Source organism: Anolis sagrei, chromosome 4, assembly GCF_037176765.1.
Source record: "Anolis sagrei isolate rAnoSag1 chromosome 4, rAnoSag1.mat, whole genome shotgun sequence".
Taxonomy (NCBI): domain Eukaryota; kingdom Metazoa; phylum Chordata; class Lepidosauria; order Squamata; family Dactyloidae; genus Anolis; species Anolis sagrei.
The window spans coordinates 150,255,533-150,281,938 of NC_090024.1; the positions used below are offsets into that span (position 1 = coordinate 150,255,533).

The 26,406-nt window shown below is 39.2% G+C and overlaps 1 protein-coding gene across 1 annotated transcript in view; it reads right to left on the reverse strand.

The window, feature by feature from the left end:
- Positions 1-447: 447 nt before the first annotated feature.
- EPHX4 (epoxide hydrolase 4) overlaps positions 448-26,406 on the reverse strand; it is a 33,851-nt gene continuing 7,892 nt past the window's right edge. The window contains exons 2-7 of the mRNA XM_060773916.2: positions 22,336-22,421; positions 12,210-12,367; positions 9,227-9,355; positions 6,245-6,348; positions 3,046-3,194; positions 448-1,354 (exon numbers count right to left, since the gene is read on the reverse strand). Of these exons, the coding sequence (XP_060629899.2) occupies positions 1,123-1,354; positions 3,046-3,194; positions 6,245-6,348; positions 9,227-9,355; positions 12,210-12,367; positions 22,336-22,421 (858 nt within the window). The 3' untranslated portion in view covers positions 448-1,122. The remainder of the gene's footprint in view (positions 1,355-3,045; positions 3,195-6,244; positions 6,349-9,226; positions 9,356-12,209; positions 12,368-22,335; positions 22,422-26,406) is intronic.

A 26,406-nucleotide genomic window follows, 5' to 3' on the forward strand; every position in this document is an offset into this window, starting at 1 on the left:
AACAAACTTGTCCCCTCCTCAATGTGACATCCTTGCAGATATTTAATCATGGCTACTATGGCTCTTTTCGGCAGTGTAGATGAATATAATCCAGTTCAAAGCAGATAATATTGCAGTGTAGAAGGGGCCTTGGTGTAGCCCTTGTTTTCTTGGGAATATGGACTACACGAGTAGTCCAATCATCTCTTTCTATTCATTCATAAAAGTGAGAAACAAACTAGTAGCCATCATTTTGGAAAGCTGAAAACACCCTTTGTGTGTTTTTAATTGTATTGCTTTTTAAGTGTGAGCCAATTTAGGTCTCAATCCTGAGGAAAAAATCACAACAATAACAACAACGAGAATTTTCAAAGTGATATGACTGTGATTTTATGAGCAAGCTCATTCTTAGTGGATACTTCAACTTTCCTACCACTAATAAAATAAATTTCACCATAAAGAGCTTGATACAGGGCACCACATCAGTTGCAGTTTATTAGAACGAGGCAAATACTAGGACACACAGTCATGACCAGAGTTTGGCATTCTCTATTTTAGTTTTTGAAACAGTGTGAATATACATCCTAGATATTTTTCAGTGTACACTACCGCACAAGCAGCTATCAACGTAGCACAATTATTTCTTAGTCATTATTTTATGGCCTCAAATGTGCCCAGATACATTTCGTTTTCTTTAGAGCTCTGTTAACATTTTAATGGTAAAAATATAGTTAAAAAAATCTCAACCAGTAGAATGAAAATTGATCATCATACCCATAATAACATCTTTTACTCCTGGTACCCCTGCACGAAGTCATCATTATAAATTTGTAAAAGGCACCACACATTAGAATCTTAACGCAAGTGTGTAACCAAAACTAAGCAACTCTCTATGAATTCCTTATTGTACAAGCACAAACATTTTAAGGCAAGTGTCTCATGTGCAAAATACAGAATACAGGTAAAACCAACATTACTGTTACATAGTCTTACGCCACCTTCTTGTGATAACATTGGCATCATTACATACAGTACATTGAAAACATTTTCTCTAGCAGAGCTCATCCTAAGGTTGGCTGCAAATAGGCTCTGATCACAATTAACTTTGAGCTTTGAACATTTAGATTGTGCTGGCGATAACGGTCACTCTCGTTTTCTTGACTCTTCTTTTAGAAAAGTCCATATCAACTTGTTCACAATGTCAGGCTGATCCTGTTGGAGCCAGTGGCTTGCCTCAGACAGAATAGTTAGTCTAAACTGATTTTTGACATAAATCCTTGTGATTTCTGCCATCTCAACATCCAGAAAGGGATCTTTTTCTCCCCAGAGTAGCAGGGTAGGCATAGTGACTTCATGGTGTTGCAGAGGCAGGCAGCTTTTTTAAAAAACAAAATATTTCTTAAATTATTTCAGAAATTATAATTACTGGACTATTTCATAGACAATGACTTCAATTCAGCAAGGTGTACTAGGCACAAACCCAAACTTCCATCTGCAACCAATAAGGATATAGTACATATCCATATGTGCTCCGCATGTTTATTCAAGACATATTGAACTAACTGGGACCCATCTCTCAATATAGATAAAAACAGGAACCCCTGGACAGAATCCCTGGTGTTGGCTCATCCCCTCCCCAATAGTGATTATTTTTAGTACCATGTACAAAAATGTACTAGATAGCCTTCATCTTCTTGGAAATTAACATCATAATACTTTGCTTGCTTTAGACCAGCGTTTCTCAAGCTGGTGTTGAGACCCCTGGGGGGGGTCGCAAGGGGGTCGCCAAAGATCATCAGGAAACATCTATTTCTCATGGTCTTAGGAACCCCTTTGGCGGAGAAGGCTGAAGATCTCGCTGCCTGTCCTTCTCTTCCTTTTTGGAAACAGATGGCAAATCCTCCCACCGAAAGCACTCCTCTGCTGTGATTGGCTGGCTTCTCAGCCAAAGGGAGGGCTGTTTCTGAGATTCCAAGAGGGGAGGGGAGAGCAGGCATGCTTGGCACATGGCAATGTGGTGCGCATGTGCATGCGAAGGAGAGGGTGTAAGTTTGGTGAGAGGCTCACGCCAGCAAGTCCCTTCAAGGTAGGGGGGTTCTGTGTGGGAAGTTTGGCCCAATTCTATTGTTGGTGGGGTTCAGAATGCTCTTTGATTGTAGGTGAACTATAAATCCTAGCAACTACAACTCCCAAATGTCAAGGTCTGTTTTCTCCCAAACTCCACCAGTGCTCACACCTGGGCATATTTAATATTCATGCCAAGTTTGGTCCAGGTACATCATTGCTTGAGTCCACAGTGCTCTTTGGATGTAGATGAACTACAACTCCAAAACTCAAGGTCAGTGCCCACCAAACCCTTCCAGTATTTTCTCATGGGAGTTCTGTGTGCCAAGTTTCATTAAATTCCATCATTGGTAGAGCTCAGAATGTTCTTTGATTGTAGATGAACTATAAATCCCAGCAACTACAACTCTCTACTGACAAAATCAATACTCCTCCCGCCCAACCCCCATCAGTATTTCAAATTGAGACATATTGAGTATTTGTTCCAAATGCGACTGAAAATACATCTTGCATATTGGATATTTGCATTACGATTCATAACAGTAGCAAAATTAGTTATGAAGTAGCAATGAAAATAATTTTAGTGTGGGGGAGGGGTGTCACCACAACACGAGGAACTGTATAAAGGGGTCGCGGCATTAGAAGGTTGAGAAACATTGTTTTAGAACTATGTGAAATATGTTTCAGTCCTTTGTTCAACAGACATGCAGGTTGTGTATGCTTTCCATTTTAGACAACACTTGCCATCATTTGAAGACATTGGCCTGAATCAAGTTGCTACTTCCAACAAGATTTCACCAGTTTAGTGAAGGAAGTGTACACAGGTGTTTACTTAGCAAGTTACCTCATTAGAGCTCACTTCAAAATACATATGCATTGATCAAAATATTTATTCTTTTAAAAAATATGTTGTCTATCTCAGAATCAAAAACCTTAGTTTCAACTATGTAACTCCAGATAGAGACTGGAATTATTAGCTTTACTCAAGGACATTATAATTACCTGAAAAGGTTTCTGTAGTGATTTATAGGACCGGTTAGTGCTCCTGGTTGGGAAAATACATATAGGTAAGCTTCAATATCTTCTGCTGTCAGCCTAGAGCCTTTCTTTCCAATTCCACAAGACTGGCTGGTAAAAAGATTTTTCAGGGTCTATATTTTTTTTAAAAAAAGTAAGTTAGGAAAAGATATGAATTCCTAAGCAAGCCTGTCAGAAATGCTGTCATATTATATGATAACATCTTAATTAAGGTTTCTTTCCAAAGGAAAGGAAAGGTATTTCTTTGGTATGCTTTGCTATCTTACCCTTGACACAGGCATGCGCGCGCGCACACACACGACATCAAAAACTCACCAGTGAATACTGTTAGATACGGCACTGAATGTCTAATCTCCATTCTATGAAATTCTGGGGTTTGCAGTTGCCAGAAAGAGCACTAATACAGTGAGATTCAAACTGAAATTTTGAGTATTTAGTGCTTCAGTTCCTACAAAGCTCTTGTAACTATAGTCCAAAACATCTGGAGGACCACAGACTTCAGGACTCACTCCTTTATTGTCTTGCCCTGAATCACAACATTAAAGCTCTTTAGCTTGTGATCCTAAATCCATCCCCAAACTACAAATTCTATGAGTCCATAGGATAAACATTTGACAGTATAAGTCAGTGGTTCTCAGCCTGGATCCCCAGATGTTTTGGCCTTCAACTCCCAGAAATCCTAACAGCTGGTAAACTGGCTGGGATTTTGGGAGTTGTAGACCAAAACACCTGGAGACCCACAGGTTGAGTGATATCAAACTACTACTGGATAAGTGATATCAAACTACTACAATTGTGCAGTGTGGACAAAACTGAACAGGAAATATCTCTGTAACAATGACAAGATCATATCAGCCATGTTCTTATTGCACACAGTTGTCAAGAAGCTAGAGAATTGTTAGGCAGCCCTATCATTACATCAGTCCCAAGAAGCTCTTCAGAGTCTACTGAATAGTAAATTATTCATATTAACAATATGATTCAAATGCAAATACCAGATTTTATGATTATTACATAATTTTCTCTAAAGCTGTAAATATTACTGATACATGTGATCTGCATTTTTATTTTTCTTGCAGTCAGTTGACCATAAAAAGCTTTGATATATCTGTCATCAATCCAAGCTACTAGCTTTTACATTATTTTCCTATTTTGCTTTAATAAACCAGCAGTTTTCTGTCATTCCTTCTATGTCTCATATTTAGCCTTGAATGCTGAAGTTCCTGAAATTCAAAGATGCATCTCACATACACCCGAGACAGAAATATTGGTAGGTGCCAGAAGAATCCTGCAATTTGCTGAAATCTATCAAAAGAACTGACATCCAAGGGATTCAAACATACGTAAACTGCCAAAAATAGCGCTGCATAACCACGACTTACAGTCTTCTGAAATGGTTCCCATTTGTTCATTCAGATTGGAGGAACACATTCTATTTTTTAAAGTGTCCAACATCAGGATGCCCATCAAGCAAGGCCCTGGATATTGCTTTCTCATCTTACTACCCAGAAAAGAGTTCAGCAGTATCTAAATGTCTCCTCCTCCCCCTGCCTAGTGGCACAGAGGGTTAAATTGCTGAGCTGTTGAACTTGCTGACCAAAAGGTTGGCAGTTCAAATCTGGGGAGTGGGGTGAGTTCCCACTGTTAGCCCCAGCTTCAGCCAACCTAGCACTTCAAACACATGAAAATGTGAGTAGATCAATAGATACTGCTTCAGTGGGAAGGTAACTATGCTCCATGCAGTCATTCTGGCCACATGACTTTGGAGGCGTCTATGGACAACACTGGCTCTTTGGCTTAGAAACAGGGATGAGAACCACCCCCATCCCCCCCACCCCGCCAGTGTCAGACACAACTAAATTGAATCTCAAGGGGAAACCTTTACCTTTACCTCCTCCTAATTTTTAATAAATTGATTCCTTTTTGACATCAGTCTCAAAAAAAAGCCCCAATCAGCAGCCTCAGGGGTTCAACAGAATGCCTTATAGAGGCATTCAGAGACCCTGGTTGCCCATGGGGATAGGTTCTGCTCATCCCCTTTTAAATGAGGCAGGAAAACAGAAAAGTCCCCCGACAGGAGCAACCATAGACAATAATCCCATGCTTTGGTAAAAAAAAAAAAGTCTGGATGCATAGGCTGATGAATGTCATTCCTCACAGCTTGAAAAGTAGGCAGAGAAAGGCTACTGTCTGGCAGAGAAAAGAGTAGCTGAAGAAAGCAGGAGGAGCAGGAGGAAGCTTACAATAGAAAAAAACAAACAAACAATAACAAAAAACCTATTTAAAAGCCCAGCTACTACAACCAAGAAAAAAAAATAACCACACACTGACAAAATACAAGTCTACAATCCAAACCTTTTCTACCTTTTCACTTCAGTGTCTCTTAGGGACATTATTCCAAAGACTGTGACAATATTTTGTTGTGGTACCATGCTCATTTTAGGAACGAGCATCATTGCTTATGTAGCAGTATCAAGATGGCATCTCCTATGTACGACAGGGATCTTTTGGCAATCAGAGGGAATCCTAGTGTATGTAGGTCACCACCCATTCTTGGGGAAAATAGGGGATTTTTTTTTGTTTCAGGAGCAACTTGAGAAATTGCAAGTCACTTCTGGTGTAAGAGAATTGGCCATCTGCAAGAACGTTGTCCAGGGGACGCCCAGATGTTTTGATGTTTTACCATCCTTGTGGGAGGCTTCTCTTATATTCCATCATGGGGAGCCAGAGTCAACAGAGGAAGTTCATCTGCACTCTCCTCGGATTCAAACCTGTGACCTATTGGTCTTCAGTCCTGCCAGTACAAGGGTTTAACCCATTGCACCACCGGGGGCTCCATGGGAAAATATGAGATTGAGAGACTCCAAAAATAGGTCAAAATGTTGTCAATGGCTGTGAAATGCAGACAAAATATTGGGTGAAGGGACCAGGCAGGAGGGGAAATTCCCCCGCTGTATTCTGTGAAATAGCTTAATAGCTCAATCCTTAGCTCATAACCAAGTGTAAAGAATATGGCTACAATTAATAAGACATTCAAGTTACAAAAGACTATGGCATGCATGCAATTTAGCACAAGTGCCATGATATGTTTGTATACCTGTCATTTCTACATAGTACATTTTTCTTAGTGATGCACACAGGTTCTCTTTCAAGACACACTCACCTTAAAATCATTTATTGTAAACATAAGTTCTGGAAACCATGGCATTTGGAAGAAGTAATAGTAGGCAGATTTAATCATTTGTGATGGCTGTCGCAGAATGAACTCTTGAAAAGAAAAGCACATGTGTGAATTAATGTGAAAAGCTGAGAGTTTCAAATCAGGTCTAATATTCTTTTATAATTAAGATTTACTAACACCACTGTACAATTCTGTTCATGTTTACTTAGAATCGAGTTTCATCGTTGTGGGGTAGTCTAGCTCCTTGTAAATCTGTTTGGGACCGCAGCCTTCAAGTGAGATAGAGATTTCTGATACCTTGGCTCAGTCATTTATCAAAAAGGAAACGGCAGTCAAGAAATCAGAAAACTAGGACTTCGAAGGGCAACTACAAAGGAACTTGGCTAAAGATATATCACTGAATACCAAAGTCAAGTTTGTACAAGATACCATATTTCTGGTTTCTGTGCACGGATGTGAAAGCTGGACTGTGAAAAAAACTGATCAAAAAGAATAATTTGAAATGTGCTGATGGAGGAGGTTTTTGTGGATATCTTGAACTGTCAAAAACAAATAAATGGTCCTAAAGCAAATCAAGCCTGAATTCTCCCTCAAAGACAAAATGGCTAAACTGAAACTGTTGTACTTGGTCATGAGAAGACATGGTTCTCTGGAAACTACAATGATGCTTGGCAAAGCAGAAGACAGTAAGAAAAGAGGAAGACCCCCATTACAGGAGGATAGACTCAATAAGGAAGCCACAAGCCTGACTGCAAGATATGATGTCTGAGTGGCCTGGGGTCATTCATTCATAGGGTCACCATAAGTTAAAGCTGACTTGATGGCAATTAACAAAAACAAACGACATTTGGAGACACAGTTCAGAACCCCTTTTCTAGAAGACAGTAAGACCAATCATTTATAGCTCAAGGTCTGGTGATTTGAGAAGAAAATAAATCATGTATCTCCCCACTGCTTTTGAACTGTGGTGTTGGAGGAAAATTCTGAGAGTGCCTTGGACCACAGGAAGATCAAACCAGCCATATTCCAGGAAATAATGCCCAACTGCTCACTGGAGGGAAGGATATTAGAGGCAAAGAAGTACTTTGGTCACATAATGAGAAGACAGGAAGCTTGGAGAAGAGGATGATGCTGGGGAAAATGGAAGGAAAAAGGAAGAGGGGCCGACCAAGGGCAAGATGGATGGATGTTATCCTTGAAGTGACTGGCTTGACCTTGAAGGAGCTGGGGTGGCGATGGCGAACAGGGAGCTGTGGCGCAGGGAACTTTGGCATGGGCTGGTCTCTGAGGTCAAGAAGAGTCGGAAGTGCCTGAATGAATAAACAACACCCCCCACCCCTCCGACTCCTATGTCTCTCAGGATCACTTAGAAATTCTGCTGGTTTTTTTCTTTGAATGTACAGGAGAAACAGGAAAGAAGGGCAACCATGATATTTTTCATGTCAGGAGCTACTTGAGAAATGGCAAGTCGCTTCTGGTGTGAGAGAATTGGCTGTCTGCAAGAACGTTGCCCAGGGGACACCAGATGGAGCTGACAAATGGAGCTCAACCGTGCTGTCCATGGATTCAAACCTGTGACCTGTCGGTCTTCAGTCCCATCAGCACAAGGGTTTACGCCATTGCGCCGCCGCCACCGTGGGCTCTGGCAACCATGATAAACAACAAAACCCTAAGAACAGTAGGAGCCAGTGTTACTGATGTTTGTTACACACTTTGTGACATTTGTGAGCAAACTGACAAGAGTCTTGGGACAATGTCTAAATAGTCAGTCAATGCAATCATGCCTACATCATGAAACCTACATGCCATGGTCTGATTACAAATATACAAATCAGACAGCCAAAGTAACAATGAACTTAAACAATGGGAATCTAGAGAAGTTAAAGGACATCACATAAATCTTTAGTTTATAGAGATAGTACCTTCATCGATTTTCCATATCGTTCAAGGGACAATGGAGTGAGGGCCCTTCCAGACAGCCCCTATATCCCAGGATCTGACCCCAGGTTTTCCGTTTATCCCAGATTATCTGGCAGTGGGGACTCACATCATCCACTTTAAAGCAGAAAACCTGGGATTGGATCCTGGGATATAGGGCCTGTCTGGAAGGGCCCCGAGGCTTGGTAAGAATACAAGCTTGGACAGGACAAAGCAAAAGAAATTAAGATTGGCACACTCTAGTCTGTCATTTCTCTTTGAACTCACTGGAACTATAATTATTCCTCTTGTACCTGGGCACTAGTAATGTAATGCAGAGATGGCCCTCTAGGAATTTTTGACTGCAATTTCCAGCATCACTAGTGAGCATAGTCATTAGTGAAGGATTATGGTAGCTACAATCCAAAGACATCTAGAGGGTCACAGGTGCCCTCCCTTGGTGAAATGGTTAGGATGTTGGACTGGAACTAGAAGGGCCTAGGTTCGAATCTCCACTTGGCCAGGAAGCTTACCAGTTGACTGTGTATCAATGACTTTCACTAACTCCAATGTACATCACAGGTTATAGTGAAGAGGAAATGGGAGAAGTGGAGAAAACAAATCGGGTATATCATATCAACCTCTTTGGAGAAAAGCAGTATATACAGTAAATCCAAAAAATCATAATATGTGTGCAAGTACCTTGAAATCATCAGTTGACATATGGCAACCCTGTGAATTTCAGAAGTTTTTAGGGCAAGGGATACTCAAGAGGGGTTTTTTTTTATCAGTTCCTTCTCCTGAAATATAGCCTGCAGTGCCTGCAAATCCATTGACAACTTTCTATCTAAGTACTAACCAGGTTTAAACCTGCTTAGCTTACAGGTTCAGACAGGGCCTGATGCCCTAGGAGATTTGGGAGTAATAATTACAATATTTTTTTTTCAAATTCACATTACAGATTTCTTAACCTCTTGTGACATATCTTCTGCAAACATGAAAATGCTACAGACATATGGACAGTTGGATCCCGTCCTGTGTACTCACCTGTGAAAACAGAGGGGTGTGGAAAATTAATAACAATCAGTTTTGTTATCATTTCTGGGTAACAAATAGCAGCCAGCCAAGCAATCATTCCACCCCAGTCGTGACCAATCAGCACACACTTGCTGTATCCTGTTATTTAAAAATAGATTTTTGACAGTTGTTTACCAACAGTTGCCTGAAAATAAATTATCACATCAAAGGAAATGACAGGAGATGTTGCTGTATATTTGCTAGCAATATCTCAAAATTGCTTTTCCCCTCCTTGGCAAATGATTTACACCACCACAGATAGGTGTTCACTTCTATTAATAAACCTGTTTAAGAAACAGAGCTGAGAGATACATGAACTCTAAGTAGGAGACTGAAAGCACATTTCTGTTTAAATGGACCAAGGCTCTCCTCGTCTCCAGTGTAGCTGAAGTTAGTTGATTCATAATTTATCAACATGTATGTAATTAGCTTATAACAAAATGGAGAGGAAATAAGAATACAATAATGTAAAGCAAGTTAGAATATAACCAGAATAGACACCATCTAATCAGAAAAGTCACTACAGGAAGACCCCAAAGACATTTGGAATGTTTTATAGCCCTCCAGTAATGGAGCCAAAGAACACCATTGTATATAAAAGGACTTGTGTATCTATGGATTTTTGTATTATGTGGTGGGGACTGGAACCAAACCCTATGGATACCCAGGGTTCATTGTATCCAGTCTGAGATTGGAGATAACTGTTCCTTTATATATGCCACTAGGCAGGCCCGTAGCCAGGATTTTGATTCGGGGGGGGGGGGGCTGAGTTTGATTCGGGGGGCTGAGTCTGAGTGAAAGAGGGTCTACCCTAGCAAACCTTTTGTATCAGTGTCCCAATACCCCCATGCATATGGGATATATTGAGCATGGTGATCAGATCATGATATGAATAAACATAAAAGTTGAAATAATGTACCAGTAAGGCCTTCTCGTGGACCACCATGAAAATTTGGGGGGGGGGGGGGCTGAAGCCCCTCAAGCCCCCCCCCCCCCCCCCGGCTACATGCTTGCCACTAGGCTTCCCAATTGGAGGAGTGCACTTAAGGGGTCCTTGCTGTAACTAAAGATTATCTCCCTTCTTCCTCCATTCCCAATGGGAAAGGTGAACAGAATGGGAGTTCACAGAGAGATGGAATGTGTCATGTGGATTGCCACTTGTGGCTGACAGTAGAGGTAGTTTCTGATCAGTCTTCACTTTCAAAAGCTGCTCTGTGTACAGAAAGAGAATGCTGGTTGGGAGATTCTCAGAGTTGTAGTCCAAAACCAAGTACAGTAGTCTCGCTTATCCAACCTTCATTCATCCAACATTCTGTATTATCCAACGCAGTCTGCTTCCTGCCCGGATCCGCTGCTGTTTCAAAACATTGCAATGTTTTGGTGCTAAATTCGTAAATGCAGTAATTACTACATAATGTTACTGTGTATTGAACTGCTTTTTCTGCCGATTTGTTGTAAAACATGTTTTGGTGCTTAATTTGTAAAATCATAATGTGATTTGATGTTTAATACGTTTTTCCTTAATCCCTCCTTATTATCCAACATTTTTGCTTATCCAATGTTCTGCCGCCCGTTTATGTTGGATAAGCAAGACTCTACTGCAATTCCGTTCTGGCTTGAATTGCAGCAGGAGATACTGCACATGCTGAAATAACTAGAACCTGCCCTGTCGTGTATAGTTAGATCTGTATTTTATGATATGCGCATTTGGAAGAGGTTTTCCTATCAGGGGCCAGTATCCAGATGCTGCATAATCCAGATGCTGCATTCATGTAGTCATACAGGACTCCCACTTGCTTATAGGTTTATGTGATTAATTTAAGGACCTGCAAATTGGAAAAGTGGGCTATCTAGTGGCTCGAGAACAGATAATGAACCAAGGAGTAGTTGCTCAAAACTAGAAACCTAGAAATCAAGACCATTAAGAAAGCTGAAAGGTCTGCTGTAAGGTAATGAATGCCCTTAGTAAGATCACAGCCAGAAAGGTGCATGTCAGTGTTGATCAAGCTTCACAGTTGGTAAGATGGCAGCTGGCAGAATGAAAATGTCATTTTAATAGTTTAGATTGAGGTTTGACATGCCTGCTTAGGAAACACTAGTTTCAGGTGTGAAACCAGCCCCCTTAATACACTGGGGCTTTAATGTAGGCAACCCTGTTCTTCTGGCACGAGCAGAATTCTGGGAAATGTAGTTTAGGGTATGGCCTTTTGAACATTCTGCTACAGAGGTCCTCTCCTTGCCAAACTATATTTCCCAGAATTCTGCTAGTGCCAGGCTGTAGGGCTCATCTGGACATTCAAGACGTATCACAATATACCATTGGTTCTGTACACACACAAACTGAATGATATCACTAAGTACAATGTATGCAGTAATAATATAGCAATTATGGCTTCCTTGTCAGCACAGCAGTGAATCCACTCTGAATTTTGGGTAGTTCCCAAAGAGTAATTCAAGGTGCTGATCCTATTTTTGAGTAAAACAATTGCCATCTTGGACAACTCCCTGAAATCCTGGATTAAAATCTGGATGGGATTCACCATTCTGCTGACGCGGAAGCAATGATCTATCACTGGCTAATTGGCCAATTTCCATGTTTTTAGAGAGATATACTCTTATGTGGGGGAAAATGACATGGAAATGGGTGATTCATGAATCATGAACCTTCCCCATGGGAAACATATACACAATTACAGACAATCTCCAATAATTCCTGCAATAATTGAGGGAATATTGTACTAACACTTTCATTCTGACTAAGGTACAAAATCTGTTAAACAGTTCAAGAAGTGCAAGCCAAGGAAATTTTCTTGGATTAAAATGAAAGTGAGAAAAATGGCATATACGAACAATCACCTTGAAAAGGGTTTTGTTCAGGGAAATATGTTATCATCTACCTATTTTGCTTTGAAGAGATATTATAAACTGAGCAGCAAGGCTGCTATTAACATACCAAGAGATTCCAAGATATCCTTCACATCTGTAATCAGGCAGTCTAGTTTGTAATTTTCACGATGGATAGGAGCATCTGTTTCTCCATAACCTCTCAAATCCAAGGCCACAACTCGGTATTCACTCTTGAATTCCCGCATCTGATGACGCCAGGAGTACCTAGCAAAAAGAAAATAGCAAAATTCCATAGTATTTTACATTTATAATCTGTCTTTTTACCATTCATGCAGGAAACACAAAACTAAAGATAATAGAAACATAATATTAGCAAATAAAACATAAACGAAACAAAGGTGAACTAATTTTAAGGGAGCAACTCAACCCAAACAGGTTCCTCACTTTGGACAGTTCTTCTAAAGTTCAAACTAAAACCCAGAGTGGATTCACAGCCCCAACGACCCGGAAGCCACCAGCCATCACTGACACATAGAACCAGAATAGGAAAAACTACAGTTCAGTTCTTGAAAAACAAAAAACAAATACCATACATCCTGGCAATTTTATTAATGATTTTAATATCAAGATTACCACAAAGCAGGGAAAGTGAAACAGATTCTCCTAGGTGGGAAGAAAAGTAATGAAGAAAAATTGAAACAATCATTGTGGTAAGAAAAGACATCATTCAAAATTATTTTCGTGACAGACAAAGGGAGATAATCCTTTATTAGAGTGGCTAATACTCCAGAATGATCTACTGATGTTTCATTAGTAGTAGTTAATGAAAAGTTATCTCTAGAATTTTGTATATAAAGACAGATAGTCCTCCATATTTGTGGGTTTGACTTTCACAGATTTGATGCATTTGGCTGAAATGTTATCTCTAGAAATCTCTAGAACCTCCAGTGTGACTTTAGCATCACCTTCTGCTGCACGTTGGCCATAGAGTCATGCTGGAAAACCTAGAGATTTCTAGAAAGGTAAAAAAAATCATTTTTTATAATTTGTGGTTTTCCCACTTTCATGGGGCTCTTGCACTGTTAGCTCCAGTGAAAGTGGAGGACTCACTGCACTCATAGATACTCATAGCTAGAGTTTGAGAAGATGGCAACATCTACTTCAAGAAAATTCAAAGAAACTGGGGCTCAACTTGGCAAATTTTAATTTGGAGACAGAAAAATATCTGCACATTGGTCAAAGGAGAGACATGTGGAGGTTCTTCTGCTTAACAGTAGGCTTGTGCATTTTGGGTAAATGACAATCCATTTTGGTGTCCCAGATTTCGGTAGGGACCCTGATCTGTTTTTCAGGAGCCTCCCGAATTCGGGAGGTCAGATCTGTTTTTGCTCTGGGGTGTTGAAATATTTGTTTTCTATCTAGCCCACTATGGGAGGGGGGCTTCCCAGGCTTCCGTTCCCATCATTTTAGGCATTTAAGCTGTTTCTACTCTAGGGGAGGCTGGTGCAGATGCACATGCTTTCTCTCCTGGGCCCGTACCACGCCAACACTCTTTCCAAGGCATTTGAAGGAGGATTCTTAAAGCTGTTTCTACTCTAGAGGAGAGTTGCTGCAGGTAGACACGTGCTTTAAGGAGGCTTTAAAGCTGTTTCTACCCTAGAGAGGCACTGCAGGAGGCAGGCACACGTACTGCCTCCTGCAGTGCCTCTCCTCTAGGAAGTTTCTTACCTGTCACTACTCTAACGGAGAGGTGCTATAGGCAGGTGCTCACACGTTCTTCCCAGACCAGACACATTTTTCCAAGACATTTTAAGGAGATTTTCCCATTTCCAGGTAAGGAAGAGCAATGACCTCCTGGAGTTGAGCTATCCTCCCACAGCCATGTAACCCAGAATATCAAGGCAGAAAATCCCACAATATCTGCTTTGAATTGGGTTATCTGAGTCCACGCTGCCATATATTCAAGTTCAAAGCAGAAAATGTATGGAAGTGGCTGTGTGGAAGAGGGCTAAGCTTCCTCAAAAATGTTTTTCCCTTGCAAGCTTCAATCTCTTTTCTGCTTTGGGTTTAATGCTTCCTTAGATCTGTTGCTACTCTCTACTCTAGAGGAGAGATAACTGGTAGTTGTGTTTTAAAGAAAACAAGGTTTTTCTTTTTGTTTGCTGGGATTAATAAAAAAGATTAAACTGTGATGCTGAAAAGCAGAGGAGGAGCCGAGATCGGCTCACATTGTTTTCATTGCCGGTGGGTTTTTGTACTGGGAGGGCCCTTATCATCACGTGCTCCCGAAGGTACCGAAGGAAAACAGATCCATGCACAAGTCTATTTAACAGGAGTAGCAGATTTGGTACATAACGTCTCCTTGATATGCTTCCAATATAATCTGTTTTCGAATTTGGAAATAACAGACACCACAGAGACACTCAAGGCTCACTTAGCTATCGTCTGATGGATAGGACTACATTATACAGTCAATGGGGACTTGGCAGTAAGGTACTGATGTTCCTCTTTGCTGCAGTGAGGTTTTTCTCTATCTTTCCTGCCATAATTTGTGGAATCTATTGAGCTGGAATTAATGTCTTTGAAGATGAACATTTCTGAGCAATAGCTTCTTTGTCCCTAAGCTATTCCCTGGAAATCCTTGTGAGTAAACATAGCAATACATCTAAATGTAACTAAAGGAATCTCTCTTAATGGTTTATGGTGGCCTTAGGTCTCTTTGAATAAGGTTCTGAATTGAATGCAGCAACATGAAGAAAAAGCATTTCCCCTCATCTTCTTTTAAAAACAACAACAGACAAACAAGGAACTATCTGAGCCAGAAAAATTAGGCCTCAGGAATAATATAATGCACAATATTTACTTCTTTTTCAGGAGGGGAGAGAAATTACTCCCTAATCAAAGGAAGATGTAAAATGTGTAACAGATTAGCTTCAATACTGATATTTTGCTTTTTCATTTCTGTTTTGTATTTTTCAGTATGTCCTTATTCAATCAATCTCTCCTGCTTCTTAACAATGAAGATTAACAGCTGACATTAAGTTGGTATCTCTGCATAATTTCCATCATCAAACTACTTGGAATGTATTATATAATATAAAAAGCTAAAGAAGTCTGACTTAGATAGATAGCTATGTGACTAATATTATATCATATATCTATTATTTAAAGCACTTATAACTTGTTTTCTAGCCAAGAAGACATCTGTAGTGGTTTAAAAACAAATTAAATGCTTCTTGCCTTTAGGCTTAGCATAGGAGGGGAGAGAAGGAAAGGGAAATCTGGAAACCTTTTTTTAAAGGGAGCCTTATTGGTCTATACAATTATTAAAACCCAGGGTCCTTCCACACAACCATATAACCCAGAATATCAAGGCAGAAAATCCCACAGTATCTGCTTTGAACTGAGTTATTTGAGTCCACACTGCCATATATTCCAGATCAAAGCAGATAATGTGGGATTTTATTCAGCTGTGTGGATGGGGCCTTAGATAGACAGATAGATAGATAGCCAGGCAAATAATATTCTAAATCTAACTTTTTAGATGTTATTGAGAAAATCTCACCCTTCAAAACATTTGGCATCAACTTTATTGCAGATGTTGAACTGCACCTCACCATCATCTATACTTGGACAAACTGCTAGAAGTTGCAGTTTCCACAACATATGGCAAGCCATAGAGTATCCAGTTCCCAGTTTTGGGATCAGTTCTGAATGTTGTAAAGGTTTTATAAAGGTTTTTTTTTTTTATAAAAGCCAACTTCAATGCAGCTATAAAGAATACAGTGCACCTGGAAGCTGTTGGTCTTCTTATCATGGCCCAAAATCAGGTTAAGGAGAGAAAATGCCAATCTTCTGATCTTTCTGTCAACTAAGTGAAAGGGTTGTGCATGCTTGTTTTGACTTCTCTTTTCCACAGCTAAAAAATGACTGCAAAGATGGAATGACTTCTGGATTACAATTAGAGGAGAGGCCATAAATAATTACGACTGGGTAAAAATGGGAAAGTGAGTTAATATGGTGTAGTTTTGGACTACAACTCTGGAGACCAGTGCCTGCTTCTCCAGGGCCCTGGTCTCCAGAGTTGTAGTCCAAAGACCAGAATATCAAGGCAGAATATTCCACATTTATCTGAGTGTGGGTTTAGATAACCCAGTCCCCTTCCACACAGCAGAATAAAATCCCACATTATCTGCTTTGAACTGGAATATATGCCAGTGTGGACTCAGACAACCAAGTTCAAAGCAGATATTGTTGGATGTTCTGCTTTGATATTCTGGGATATAAGGCTGTGTGGAAGGGCCCCCACCCAACCATGAACACCTAGCACAGTGGTTCTCAACCTGTGGGTCCCCAGATGTTTTGGCCTTCAACTCCCAGAAATCCTAACAGCTGGTAAACTGGCTGGGATTTCTGGGAATTGTAGGCCAAAACACCTGGCGACCCACAGGTTGAGAACCACTGACCTAGTAAATAGCTTTGGACAAGTCACACATTCTCAGGGCTCTTCCAGAAATTCCTACAACCCAGAATATCAAGGCAGAAAATCCCACAATATCTGCTTTGAACTGGGTTATCTGTGTCCATACTGCCATATATTCCAGTTCAAAGCAGACAATGTCAGATATTATTCAGCTGTGTGGAACGGGCCTCAGATCCCATTGTCAGTGCAAAGAGGAAGAATTAATTTGATTGATTTTAAAACATTTTAAAGGGTTTGGACTTCACTGAAAAAAGTTTGCAAAATATCTTGCATGTCTCTTGTGTTTAATTTTCTACTTTTTAAAAAATCATCATTTGAGGTATGTGGTATTTATTCAAAGGTCTTTTCTTCAACTTCTGCTGTATTACTTATTTATTATACATCTCTTGTTAGAAATCTCAAAGTTTCCCTGTCTCCTTTTATAGTGTGGATGGCTTTGTTTGAAGTGGGGAGAGTGGGAGAGAGAAGGAAATGGCTTTATGTTCAATTTTTAAATGCAAGGGCATGGGGTGTGTGGCCATCCAATAGTTTGTAGATTGTAGCTCACATCATCCCTCACCTTTAGCTAGTCTAGTAAAGGCTGATTGGAATCCAACAACATAGAGAGCCATATCATCTACATGCCATACAATGTTACCTCAATTTGTCAATCAAGCAACAAATAAATAATACCCCAAACAAAAAAGTATAGGGTGCGCAAAATTTCCAAAAGTCCTAGGATGCCAGATGGCTTGCAACATCTTAAAACATCTTGTTGAAGCACTGTAAGTCAAATACTAAAATTATGCAATGACTCCAAAATATCAAAATACTGTAAAAACTGAATGTTCACTGCCTTCATTTAGAACCAATAAATATTTGTACAAAATGGTTTTTCCCTGTCAGCAGAAGGATGACAGAGTAGGCTAATGTTCCTGGGAAGAGTTTTCCATTTCCTAAAAGCATTCAGCATTTTCCCATCAAATGTGCCCTAAAAGATGGTGAGATTAAGGGAAGAGCCTTAGATCTTAAAGCCTGGCCAATGTCACACGGGGATCCTATCCTTCAGATAATGTGGATGGAACCATATATGGCTTTTATAGGTCATAACCAGATTATAGCTACGGTGTGGCTATATAAGGCTTTACAGGTCATCTTCAGAAATCAGATTATACCCTGAGAAAAGGGTTACCCTAATGCTTCTCATGACAAATAGAAGTATGTGCCAGAATTGTTCTAAGAAATGATTTTGCTTTATCAAGGACAAACAATTGCAGCTATTTCAAGGGCAAGGCAGCCTGTACCCAATATTGGTATTTTGCACCTTACTGTAATGTCATATTCTTATTTTGATTTCCCATCAGACTTCAATTCATGTGTCATTCCAGTAGCAAACCTGCTCTGGGAAGCCAAACTAAAGCAGCACTTCTGAGTACTGGAATGTGAACTACGAGCACAAGAAATCATTCCCAAATCCAGAAGGTTCACTCATTGGGTTACAAACATCTCAATCCACAGAGGAAAAATGGGTGGTTAAGCACTCTGATCAACAACACTCACGGGGATTAAATCAACAGGGAGAACTATGTTCCCAAGATAATGCTTAAACTGAACCTAGAGAGGTTTTTGTCAGCCTCATTATTTAAAACATCCACATGCCATCCTATATCATGCTTGGCTTTTGGAACAATGTATAAGCAAAACTCCTCCTCCTCATTATTATTATTACCAGTACCCATTTTCCTCTCTACAAAGAGACTCAAAATGAATAACATTAAAAAGCATTTCAATACCATTTAAAATCTTAAAATACATAAACACTGAAACAAAATTAAATATAAATGGTATTAAAAATTCACAGTTAAAGTCCATAAAAACATAATCAAAGCAAAAAACCACAGCACTCCCTGACTTGATCTTTAAAAACTTATTTTTTAAAAGCCTGCCTGGATAAAAAGGTTTTAGCCTGCTGCTGTAAGGACAGCAGGCAGGGGTCCACTTTGGCTTCCCTGGGAAGAAGGGAGTTGAGGGGCAGCCACCAAGAAGGCCTGCTCTCTCATTCCCACCAACTGAACTTTGTGATGATGTGGGATCGAAAGAAGGGCCTCTCCTAAGGATCTCAGGGCCAGGGCAGGTTCATACAGGGGGATGCGGTCAGTCAAATAGCCTGGACCTGAGCTGTATAGAGCTTTAAAGGTCATAACCAGCCATTTGAATTGTGTCTGGAAACAAACTGGCAGCCAGTGGAACTGCTGAAACAGGGGGGTTGTCCACTCCCAGTGAGCAACCTGACTATTTATTTATTTATTTACTACATTTATATGCCACCCTTCCCACCCCTAAGGGGAGAAGGTGGCTGCAGCTCTTTGGACCAGCTGAAGTTTCTGAGCACTCTTCAGAGGCAACCCCATGTAAAGCATGTCAAAGTAATCCAGACAGGATGTATCTATGCTATATATATTACCACGGGCAGATCCTATGTAAAATCATTCTACATATTTTTGACATTAATATTGAAATCCGAAATATATACAGACTTTCCTGGCCACCACAGATACCTGGGCTCCAGGTTCAACGATGAGTCCAGGAGGACCCCCAAACTGCACACCTGTGCATTCAGGGGGAGTATGACCCCATCCAGCAGAGGCTGGATCCCTATTCCTGATCTGCCTTCCAACGGATCTGGACCATCTCTGTCTTGTCTGGAGTAAGTTTCAATTTGTTTGTCCTCATCCAGTCCATAACTGATGACAGGCACTGGTTTAGGGTCAGGGCAGCTTCCTTGGCATTAGGTTGAAAGGAGTAGTAGAGTTGGGTGTCATCCGCATATAGGTGGCACCGTACTCCAAAACTCCAGATGACCTCTCCCAGTAGTTTCATGTATATGTTTAATAGCATGGGAGACAAAACAGAACCCTAAGGAACCCCACAGGATAATGGCCAGGGGTTTGATTAGGACCCCCCCCCCCCCCAGCACCACCTTCTGGGTACAGCCCTCCAGGAAGGACTAGAGCCACTGCAATACAGTGACTCCCAATCCCATCCCAGCGAGATGGCCCAAAAGGATACCATGATCGATGATATCGAAAGCTGCTGAGAGGTCCAGGAGAATCAACGAGGTCACACTCCCCCTGTCTAGCTCTCTGTGTAAGTCGTCCACCAAGGAAACCAAAGCTGTTTCTGTTCCATAGTCATAACTTACACCACAATATAAAATAGAATACTAATACAACCAAGATAATGTATTAAAACTATATTAAAATATTAACACGTTAAAATGTCTGGGAAAATAATATTATTCTACCACCAGAAAGACTGCAATGTAGGTACCAGGAGAGTCTCTTTAGAGAGAACATTCCATAACTGGGGCATCACTGCCAAAAGAAGCCCTCCCCTCTGTCACTGATTCATGTACCTTCACTCAGGGTAAGATCTTAATGTACTACTTATTGTCAAGCATAATATGTACACTACTGCATACCAATGGACTGAACTGCCTTGGAGGAGTTATATGGTGGTGGTCCCAATATGTATCTCATGATACTTATAAGTGTTACTACATATAAACAACTACAGGTTGAGCAGCCCTTATCTGGAATCCCAAAAGTCTGAAATACTCTGAAATTCATGTGGGTAACTGAGATAGCGGCACTGTTGCTTTCTGATGACTCCGTACACACACACTTTGTTTCATACACAAAAATATTTTTAGAAATATCATTTTCAGGCTATGTGTATAAGGTGTCTAAAGAAATTTCATGTTTAGACCTTCGTTTTATCTCCAGGATTTTGTAGAGGCAAATATTCCAAAATCCGAAATCCAAAACACTGTTGGTCTCAAGTATTTTGAATAAAGGATACTCAACCTGTATTTTTTAAAAAAGTTTTCTTCTTTGTTGTACCTGAAGTGAGTTCCAACTGGTTATTTACTTTGTCCTAAATGTAACCTTGAGATACTGGCAGCATAACAATTTTGTAAAATATGAGCTGGTGTTGTATAACTTATTTTCATTCGGAAGATGCTGAAGCTTTTCTGGTACTCTGAAGTGCTCTTGTGAAGTAATTATTTAATCCTGTAATTTATATAACAGGATCCAAGCTTATAAATAATATCTGCCTAGACTGACATAGTAAGACAACTAAGGTATTTTTAGCTAGAATATTATATGCTGTGATTTCAGTCATAAATTATTTTAACACTGTATTTTTTCCAAATCAACAACATTGGGTGTAAATTATGCTATTTATGTTCACAATGACCTATATAACATGTTTACTTCACACCCAGTGAAAATATTCAGATAAACTTCAGATTTTGCATACAACAGACTCAGCCAACATGTCATTTGCCAACATGGCCGAGTTCTCCTGGGCTCTATCAGATTGCAATCAAGGAAAATAGCCCATGCTCACTCAAAACAAAAATAAGAAGGCTTTCAAGAGGCAAAAAACATAAATTCTAAGCTTGTAGGTTTGTTAAAATATATGAGGGTAGATGCAGTTTGAACATTAACATTAGATTTCATTTATATATCAAATCTTTCTTCTAGATCTCTGCCTGGTAGTCACCACAAGTATTAAAAAGCTGAAGTGTTTGAAAGTTCTTGAAGTAAATGGAATTTGTCAGAGCTGGGATGTGTTACTTTTTTGGTCTACTAGTCTCAGAATTCCTGGCCTGCTGTGAGATTCTGGGACAGTAGTCCAAAACGTTCTATTTCCAAGTTCTGCTATTAAGTGGGAATGGGAAGAATATTTTAAAAATATTATGAAAAGGGGGTGAAAAATGAACAGAAGCCTGGACTGATGAGAATTTCACAATTTGAGATGAGTTCTACTTAAAAATCACATGTGGTTGTTACAGCATTTTCCATGTAAGGAATAGAAATTTCTGCGCAGAAAACGATATTTCTGTACAGAATTTCAGCATATCATTTTAACACAAAAAACTGTTTCCTGCACAAAAATACTGTGTGAATTTTGCATGCAATAAATCATGCCCTTTCAATAGTTTCTAGGTTTGCATTTTCTCTGTAGAATTAATGCAGTTTGGCACCACTTTAACTGCCATGCTTTTGCATCAAGGCAGCTGGCCCACCGTCAAGATACTACACTTGGAAGGCTATCATACTTGGACAATGAGGGATTGCCTAAGTAAAGTAAGCATCAAAGCAGCTTATAGTTTTACAAAGTCTTTAGCATTTTCTTCCAAATAATAGTTGCACCTTCCCAAACTACAACTCCGAAGACTCCATAACATTGAGACACAGCAATTAAAGTGGTGTCAAACCGCATTGATTCTACAACACAGACTGCAAAGTTTTGAATTATTTTTTTTGCAACAAGAAGAAAATTGCAAAAATCCTTCTTAGTTTCATTCAAACAGAACATTAGCAAGAAAATTAGCATTTCTTCCTTCAAGAAGAAAATGAGCAAGAACTATATTGCTACTATTGGATTACCAGCTGGGCAGAAGGAAACAGGTGTTTGGAAGAATAACCAGCAACTATTGTTGCTAACTTATCTTTTAGTCAACTTTACATTACATGGAATTCCACTAGGGTTTATGTACCAGTCATGTTTGCACGATCATAAGAATCTTGTGGGTTATTACTGACAATAATCACTAATTTTAGAGTTCTTAGACAAGCTGGAATACAAACAGATAACACAGCAGCATGGATTTGGTCACTGGTCATCTTTATGCAGTACACAGACATAGAAGCACGGGTAATAAAAGCTAACATAAAGAAACCAAGAAGGAAGTTTTTACCAGAATTCTGGAAAGCCGTGTAGGAGCAGCATAAGTGGTTTACCTCTTTCTCCTGCAGCCACATAGTGGAATCTTAACCCAGTGTCCTGAAAGTGAAAAAGAGATGCTGTATTTTTAACATTCAGTCTAGGAAGGTGTTTTCAAAAGATTCCATGACCTGGACACAAACCATTTAGAGCTTTATAGGTAATGACCAGCACTTTGTATTTAGCACAGAAGTGGACCAGCAACCAGTGGAGCTGCCGCAGCATGGGAGTTGTCATCTCACGATACGGCGTTCCAGTTAGCAATCTGTCTCAATCTGTCTCAAAGCCGATTGCAGCTTCCAAAGTATCTTCAAAGGCAGCTTGCGTAGAAAGTGTTGCATTAATACAAACGGGATGTGACCAAGTCATGGACTGTCATGGCCAAGTCAGGTGTCTCAAGGTTTTGTGCTAAGGTGCTTCTGGCCACTGCCGACATTCAGAAGAACTATTCCCTCTGAGTAGATTGACAAAAGGTGTGAGCTTGGTCCATCTCTGGTTAACTCAAAAAGCACACTGACCCCCTCTACTTTCTCTGCTGTAGCACCACTTCTGATCTTTAGAAAGTCTGAATGGGAAAATGGCATCTGACCCCCTGAGATGGCATTGGGGCTTTTCCCTCACTATAGAATGACATTGAAATAATTCAAAACCAATACTTTGGCTCTTAAACCTACCCTCAACTTAAACATGAGGTCAGTTTATACACAAGAATATGTAGTATGAGGATGCTCAAATATCTGAGCATTGAAAAAGCCAGTGTTTGACAGACAGGTTAAATATAGAATTTATAAAAGATCCACAAACTAGTTGAGAAATATAGGCCTATATTGGTGAGATAAGGCTTGTTTCTCCTTTTCGGTCATTGTTGGATAGGTTTGGCCATAGTATGTTGTCTGAGGAGCATTACCACTGAACGTGCAATGCATTAAGACTTTTAAAACTTAGTAAAAACGTAACCCCAAATTTGAAAAAAAAGCTAATTATTTTTTAATGCAATGTGAGATGTCAGGCACATGTCACCTCTAAAGAGGCATTTTCTTTCTTTCCCTCATTCATAGAAAGGAATGCCTTTCACAGCACATATTTCTATCATCCAAGAAAAAAAAGAGTCTTAACAATCTGAACTGTGCCTTTCTTCATGATTTGTGGTTTTATTCATATGCAAATGTAGGAATGTTCCATATGATCAAAACTTTTGAGTGACACCTCAAGAATCCTGTTCATTCCATACCAAAAAAAGAAAAGAAAAGAAAAGAAAAGGGGGGGGGGAGTGTTTAGCCTATCCCTCTGCCTCCAAGGATGTTTTTTGTTTGGGTCTTGGCAGGATATTCCTCATCTGCTTATTTTATGAATCCTTCAGCCATTCTCAGTGATACGCATTTGCACGAATGCATCTAGACCTCCCCCCCCCCCCGAAAAAGGAGAAATGGTGTGTGTGTGGGGGGGGGGGCAGTAGAAGAGAAGCAAACATAACAGCTATTTACTTTATTCTGAATCTATACAAAACCAAATATTCAGTTTAACAGTTCAATCCTGCACACATATACTTAGTCATATACCTACAGTTCTATTTGAGCCCTATGGCTTACTTCCAGGTTTGTGGGTAATTTAAAGGATCTCTCTTCTCCATTGCTTGGCTCAGGCAGAAATGACAGATTGCAAAGCAGCACTAGGAAAAGAAAACTGATTGCAATTGGTCGTGGAATGTTTTGAAAACACCTGTCCCCTTTAATTCTATCAAATACAACAGATTGCGTGAAATTAACCTGATGAGTACATATCCTAGATTGGATCCTACAAAAACTTTCTACTGTAATTCTAATGGGCAATAGTGGTTTTCAGCCAAGGTGGCACTTTAACCAGCCATATATTAGTTGTCACACTATTTCAGATGAAAAAACAAGCTCTCCGATGAGATTGCTAATAAAGACACCAATCCGACTGTGTATCTTTGTGTATTAGTAACTATCTTGAGAGCCTCTATTCATTTCACACTTGACGTCAGACAGCTGTGAGAGGCTAACATGCACATGACTTCTACTTAAGTAATGTTTTTCTTGATAAGGGCATAATCTATTTCTTTCTAAAGTGTAATAGATTACAGTTCAGTGATATAATCTGTAATACTTTCACATTCCAACATTATGGGTAAGCCCTGATATCTTCCCTGTTTTGAAATGAGATTGTCTCTATAAAGAGCCTTCGTTTCAAAGCAGTTTTTTTTTATTGATTTATCACAATTATTACATACTGTTGCATTTTATACATCAACCTCTTTAACATATTGTTTTGTTGTTTTGCTTTGACATTTCCTCCCCTTTTCTCTTTTTTTCCCCCTTTTTTCACCTCTGTGCTCCCCTCCACCCGTCTCAAGCCACATTTTTTACATTTCATCTGTCCAAAATTTCATTTCTTCTTGTGACGGTAATTTTCCTTCCTTATTTTTTAATCCATTTACCACAAATTTACCCCATATAGCATCAAAATCACTTTGTTTCCATATACCTTTTTTAACCTTTAATATACATGTCAGTTTATCATTTAATGCCATTTTCCATGCTTCCTTGTACCACTCCTCTATTCGTATATTCATTTCTTTTTTCCAATTCCTTGCTATGAGCAGTCTTGCTATAGTTAGTAAGTTTGTTATCGCTTCTTTATCCTCCTTTTTCAGTTGCTTATTGGTATATAATGATAATAAGGCTATACTAGGACTTTTGTCTATTTTCATATTCATTATGCTTTCTATTTCTCTAAATACTTTCTCCCAAAAATTATTTACATATTTACATTGCCACCACATATGTATATATGTTCCTGGTTCTTTACATCCTCTCCAACAATTTGTTGAATTGTTTTTATTCATATATGCTATTCTTACCGGTGTTAAGTACCACTTCCATATTAACTTGTAATAATTTTCTTTAACACGTATCGATAGGTTTTTTAAATGTCTTTGTCCCCATAACTGTTGCCACTCTATTTCACTTATTTTTATCCCTAAATCCTCTTCCCAAATCTCCTTAAGGGTACTCTTTTTCGTTTTCCCATCCTTCATTTCAATTAGTATCTTATAGATTTTGCTAATTATACCTCTCAAGTTTTCGTGCTCTTCTACTGCCCTTCCCTTCTGTATTATTTCTTCAAATTGATTGAGTTGGTTTCCGTTTCTATTATTTTTTTTCCAGTTTATTAACCATTGTTCTAGTTGTATACAATGAAACCATGATAATTTTATTTCTTTAAACTCTTCCAACATCCTTTCCCTCTTTATTTCCACCTTCATCCAATCCCCTATTCTATCTAAATTTATTTCCCTTACCTTTTTATCCATTGCTTTTTTTAAATTTTTTGGGAATTTCTTTTCCATCACTATTGGGGTTATAATTGATCCTTCCTTTATTAACCTCCCCTTGTATTTATTCCATACTTTCAGTATGTTGCTCAGCATTGGGTTTCTAATTTCCCTCAGTTCTTTTCTAGTAAGTTGTTTAAAAAATATATTCCAAGTTTCATCTTCCACTTTTCCTGATTCATTACTAAGCCAATCTATTCCCTCTTTTTTAACCATTCCTTCTATAACCAAATTTAATCTACTTGCTTCATAATATTTTTTTATATTAGGTAGTGCTAGTCCACCCTCCTTTTGCGATCTATACCATAACTGTTTATTTAGCCTATTTCTTTTACTTCCATTGCAGTACTTATTAATCATTTGTTGCCATCTAATTAGCTCTTCTTCTGTAATTTGAAGTGGTAACATTCTAAATATAAAATTTATCTTTGGAAGTATTTTCATTTTTACTAATGCTATTCTTCCAAACCAGGATAAATGTATACCTTCGTACTCTATTAACTTTTTCTGAACTTCTTTTCTTAAAGTTACTACATTTACTTCCTCTATCTCTTTTAAATCCTTAGTTATTATTACTCCCAAGTATTTTAATTTATTCTTAATTCTTATTCCCATTTTTCTCTGCTCTATAAATTTTTTTCTTCTTCTCTTGTATAATTGAGTAGCATCATTTCTGACTTATTCCAATTA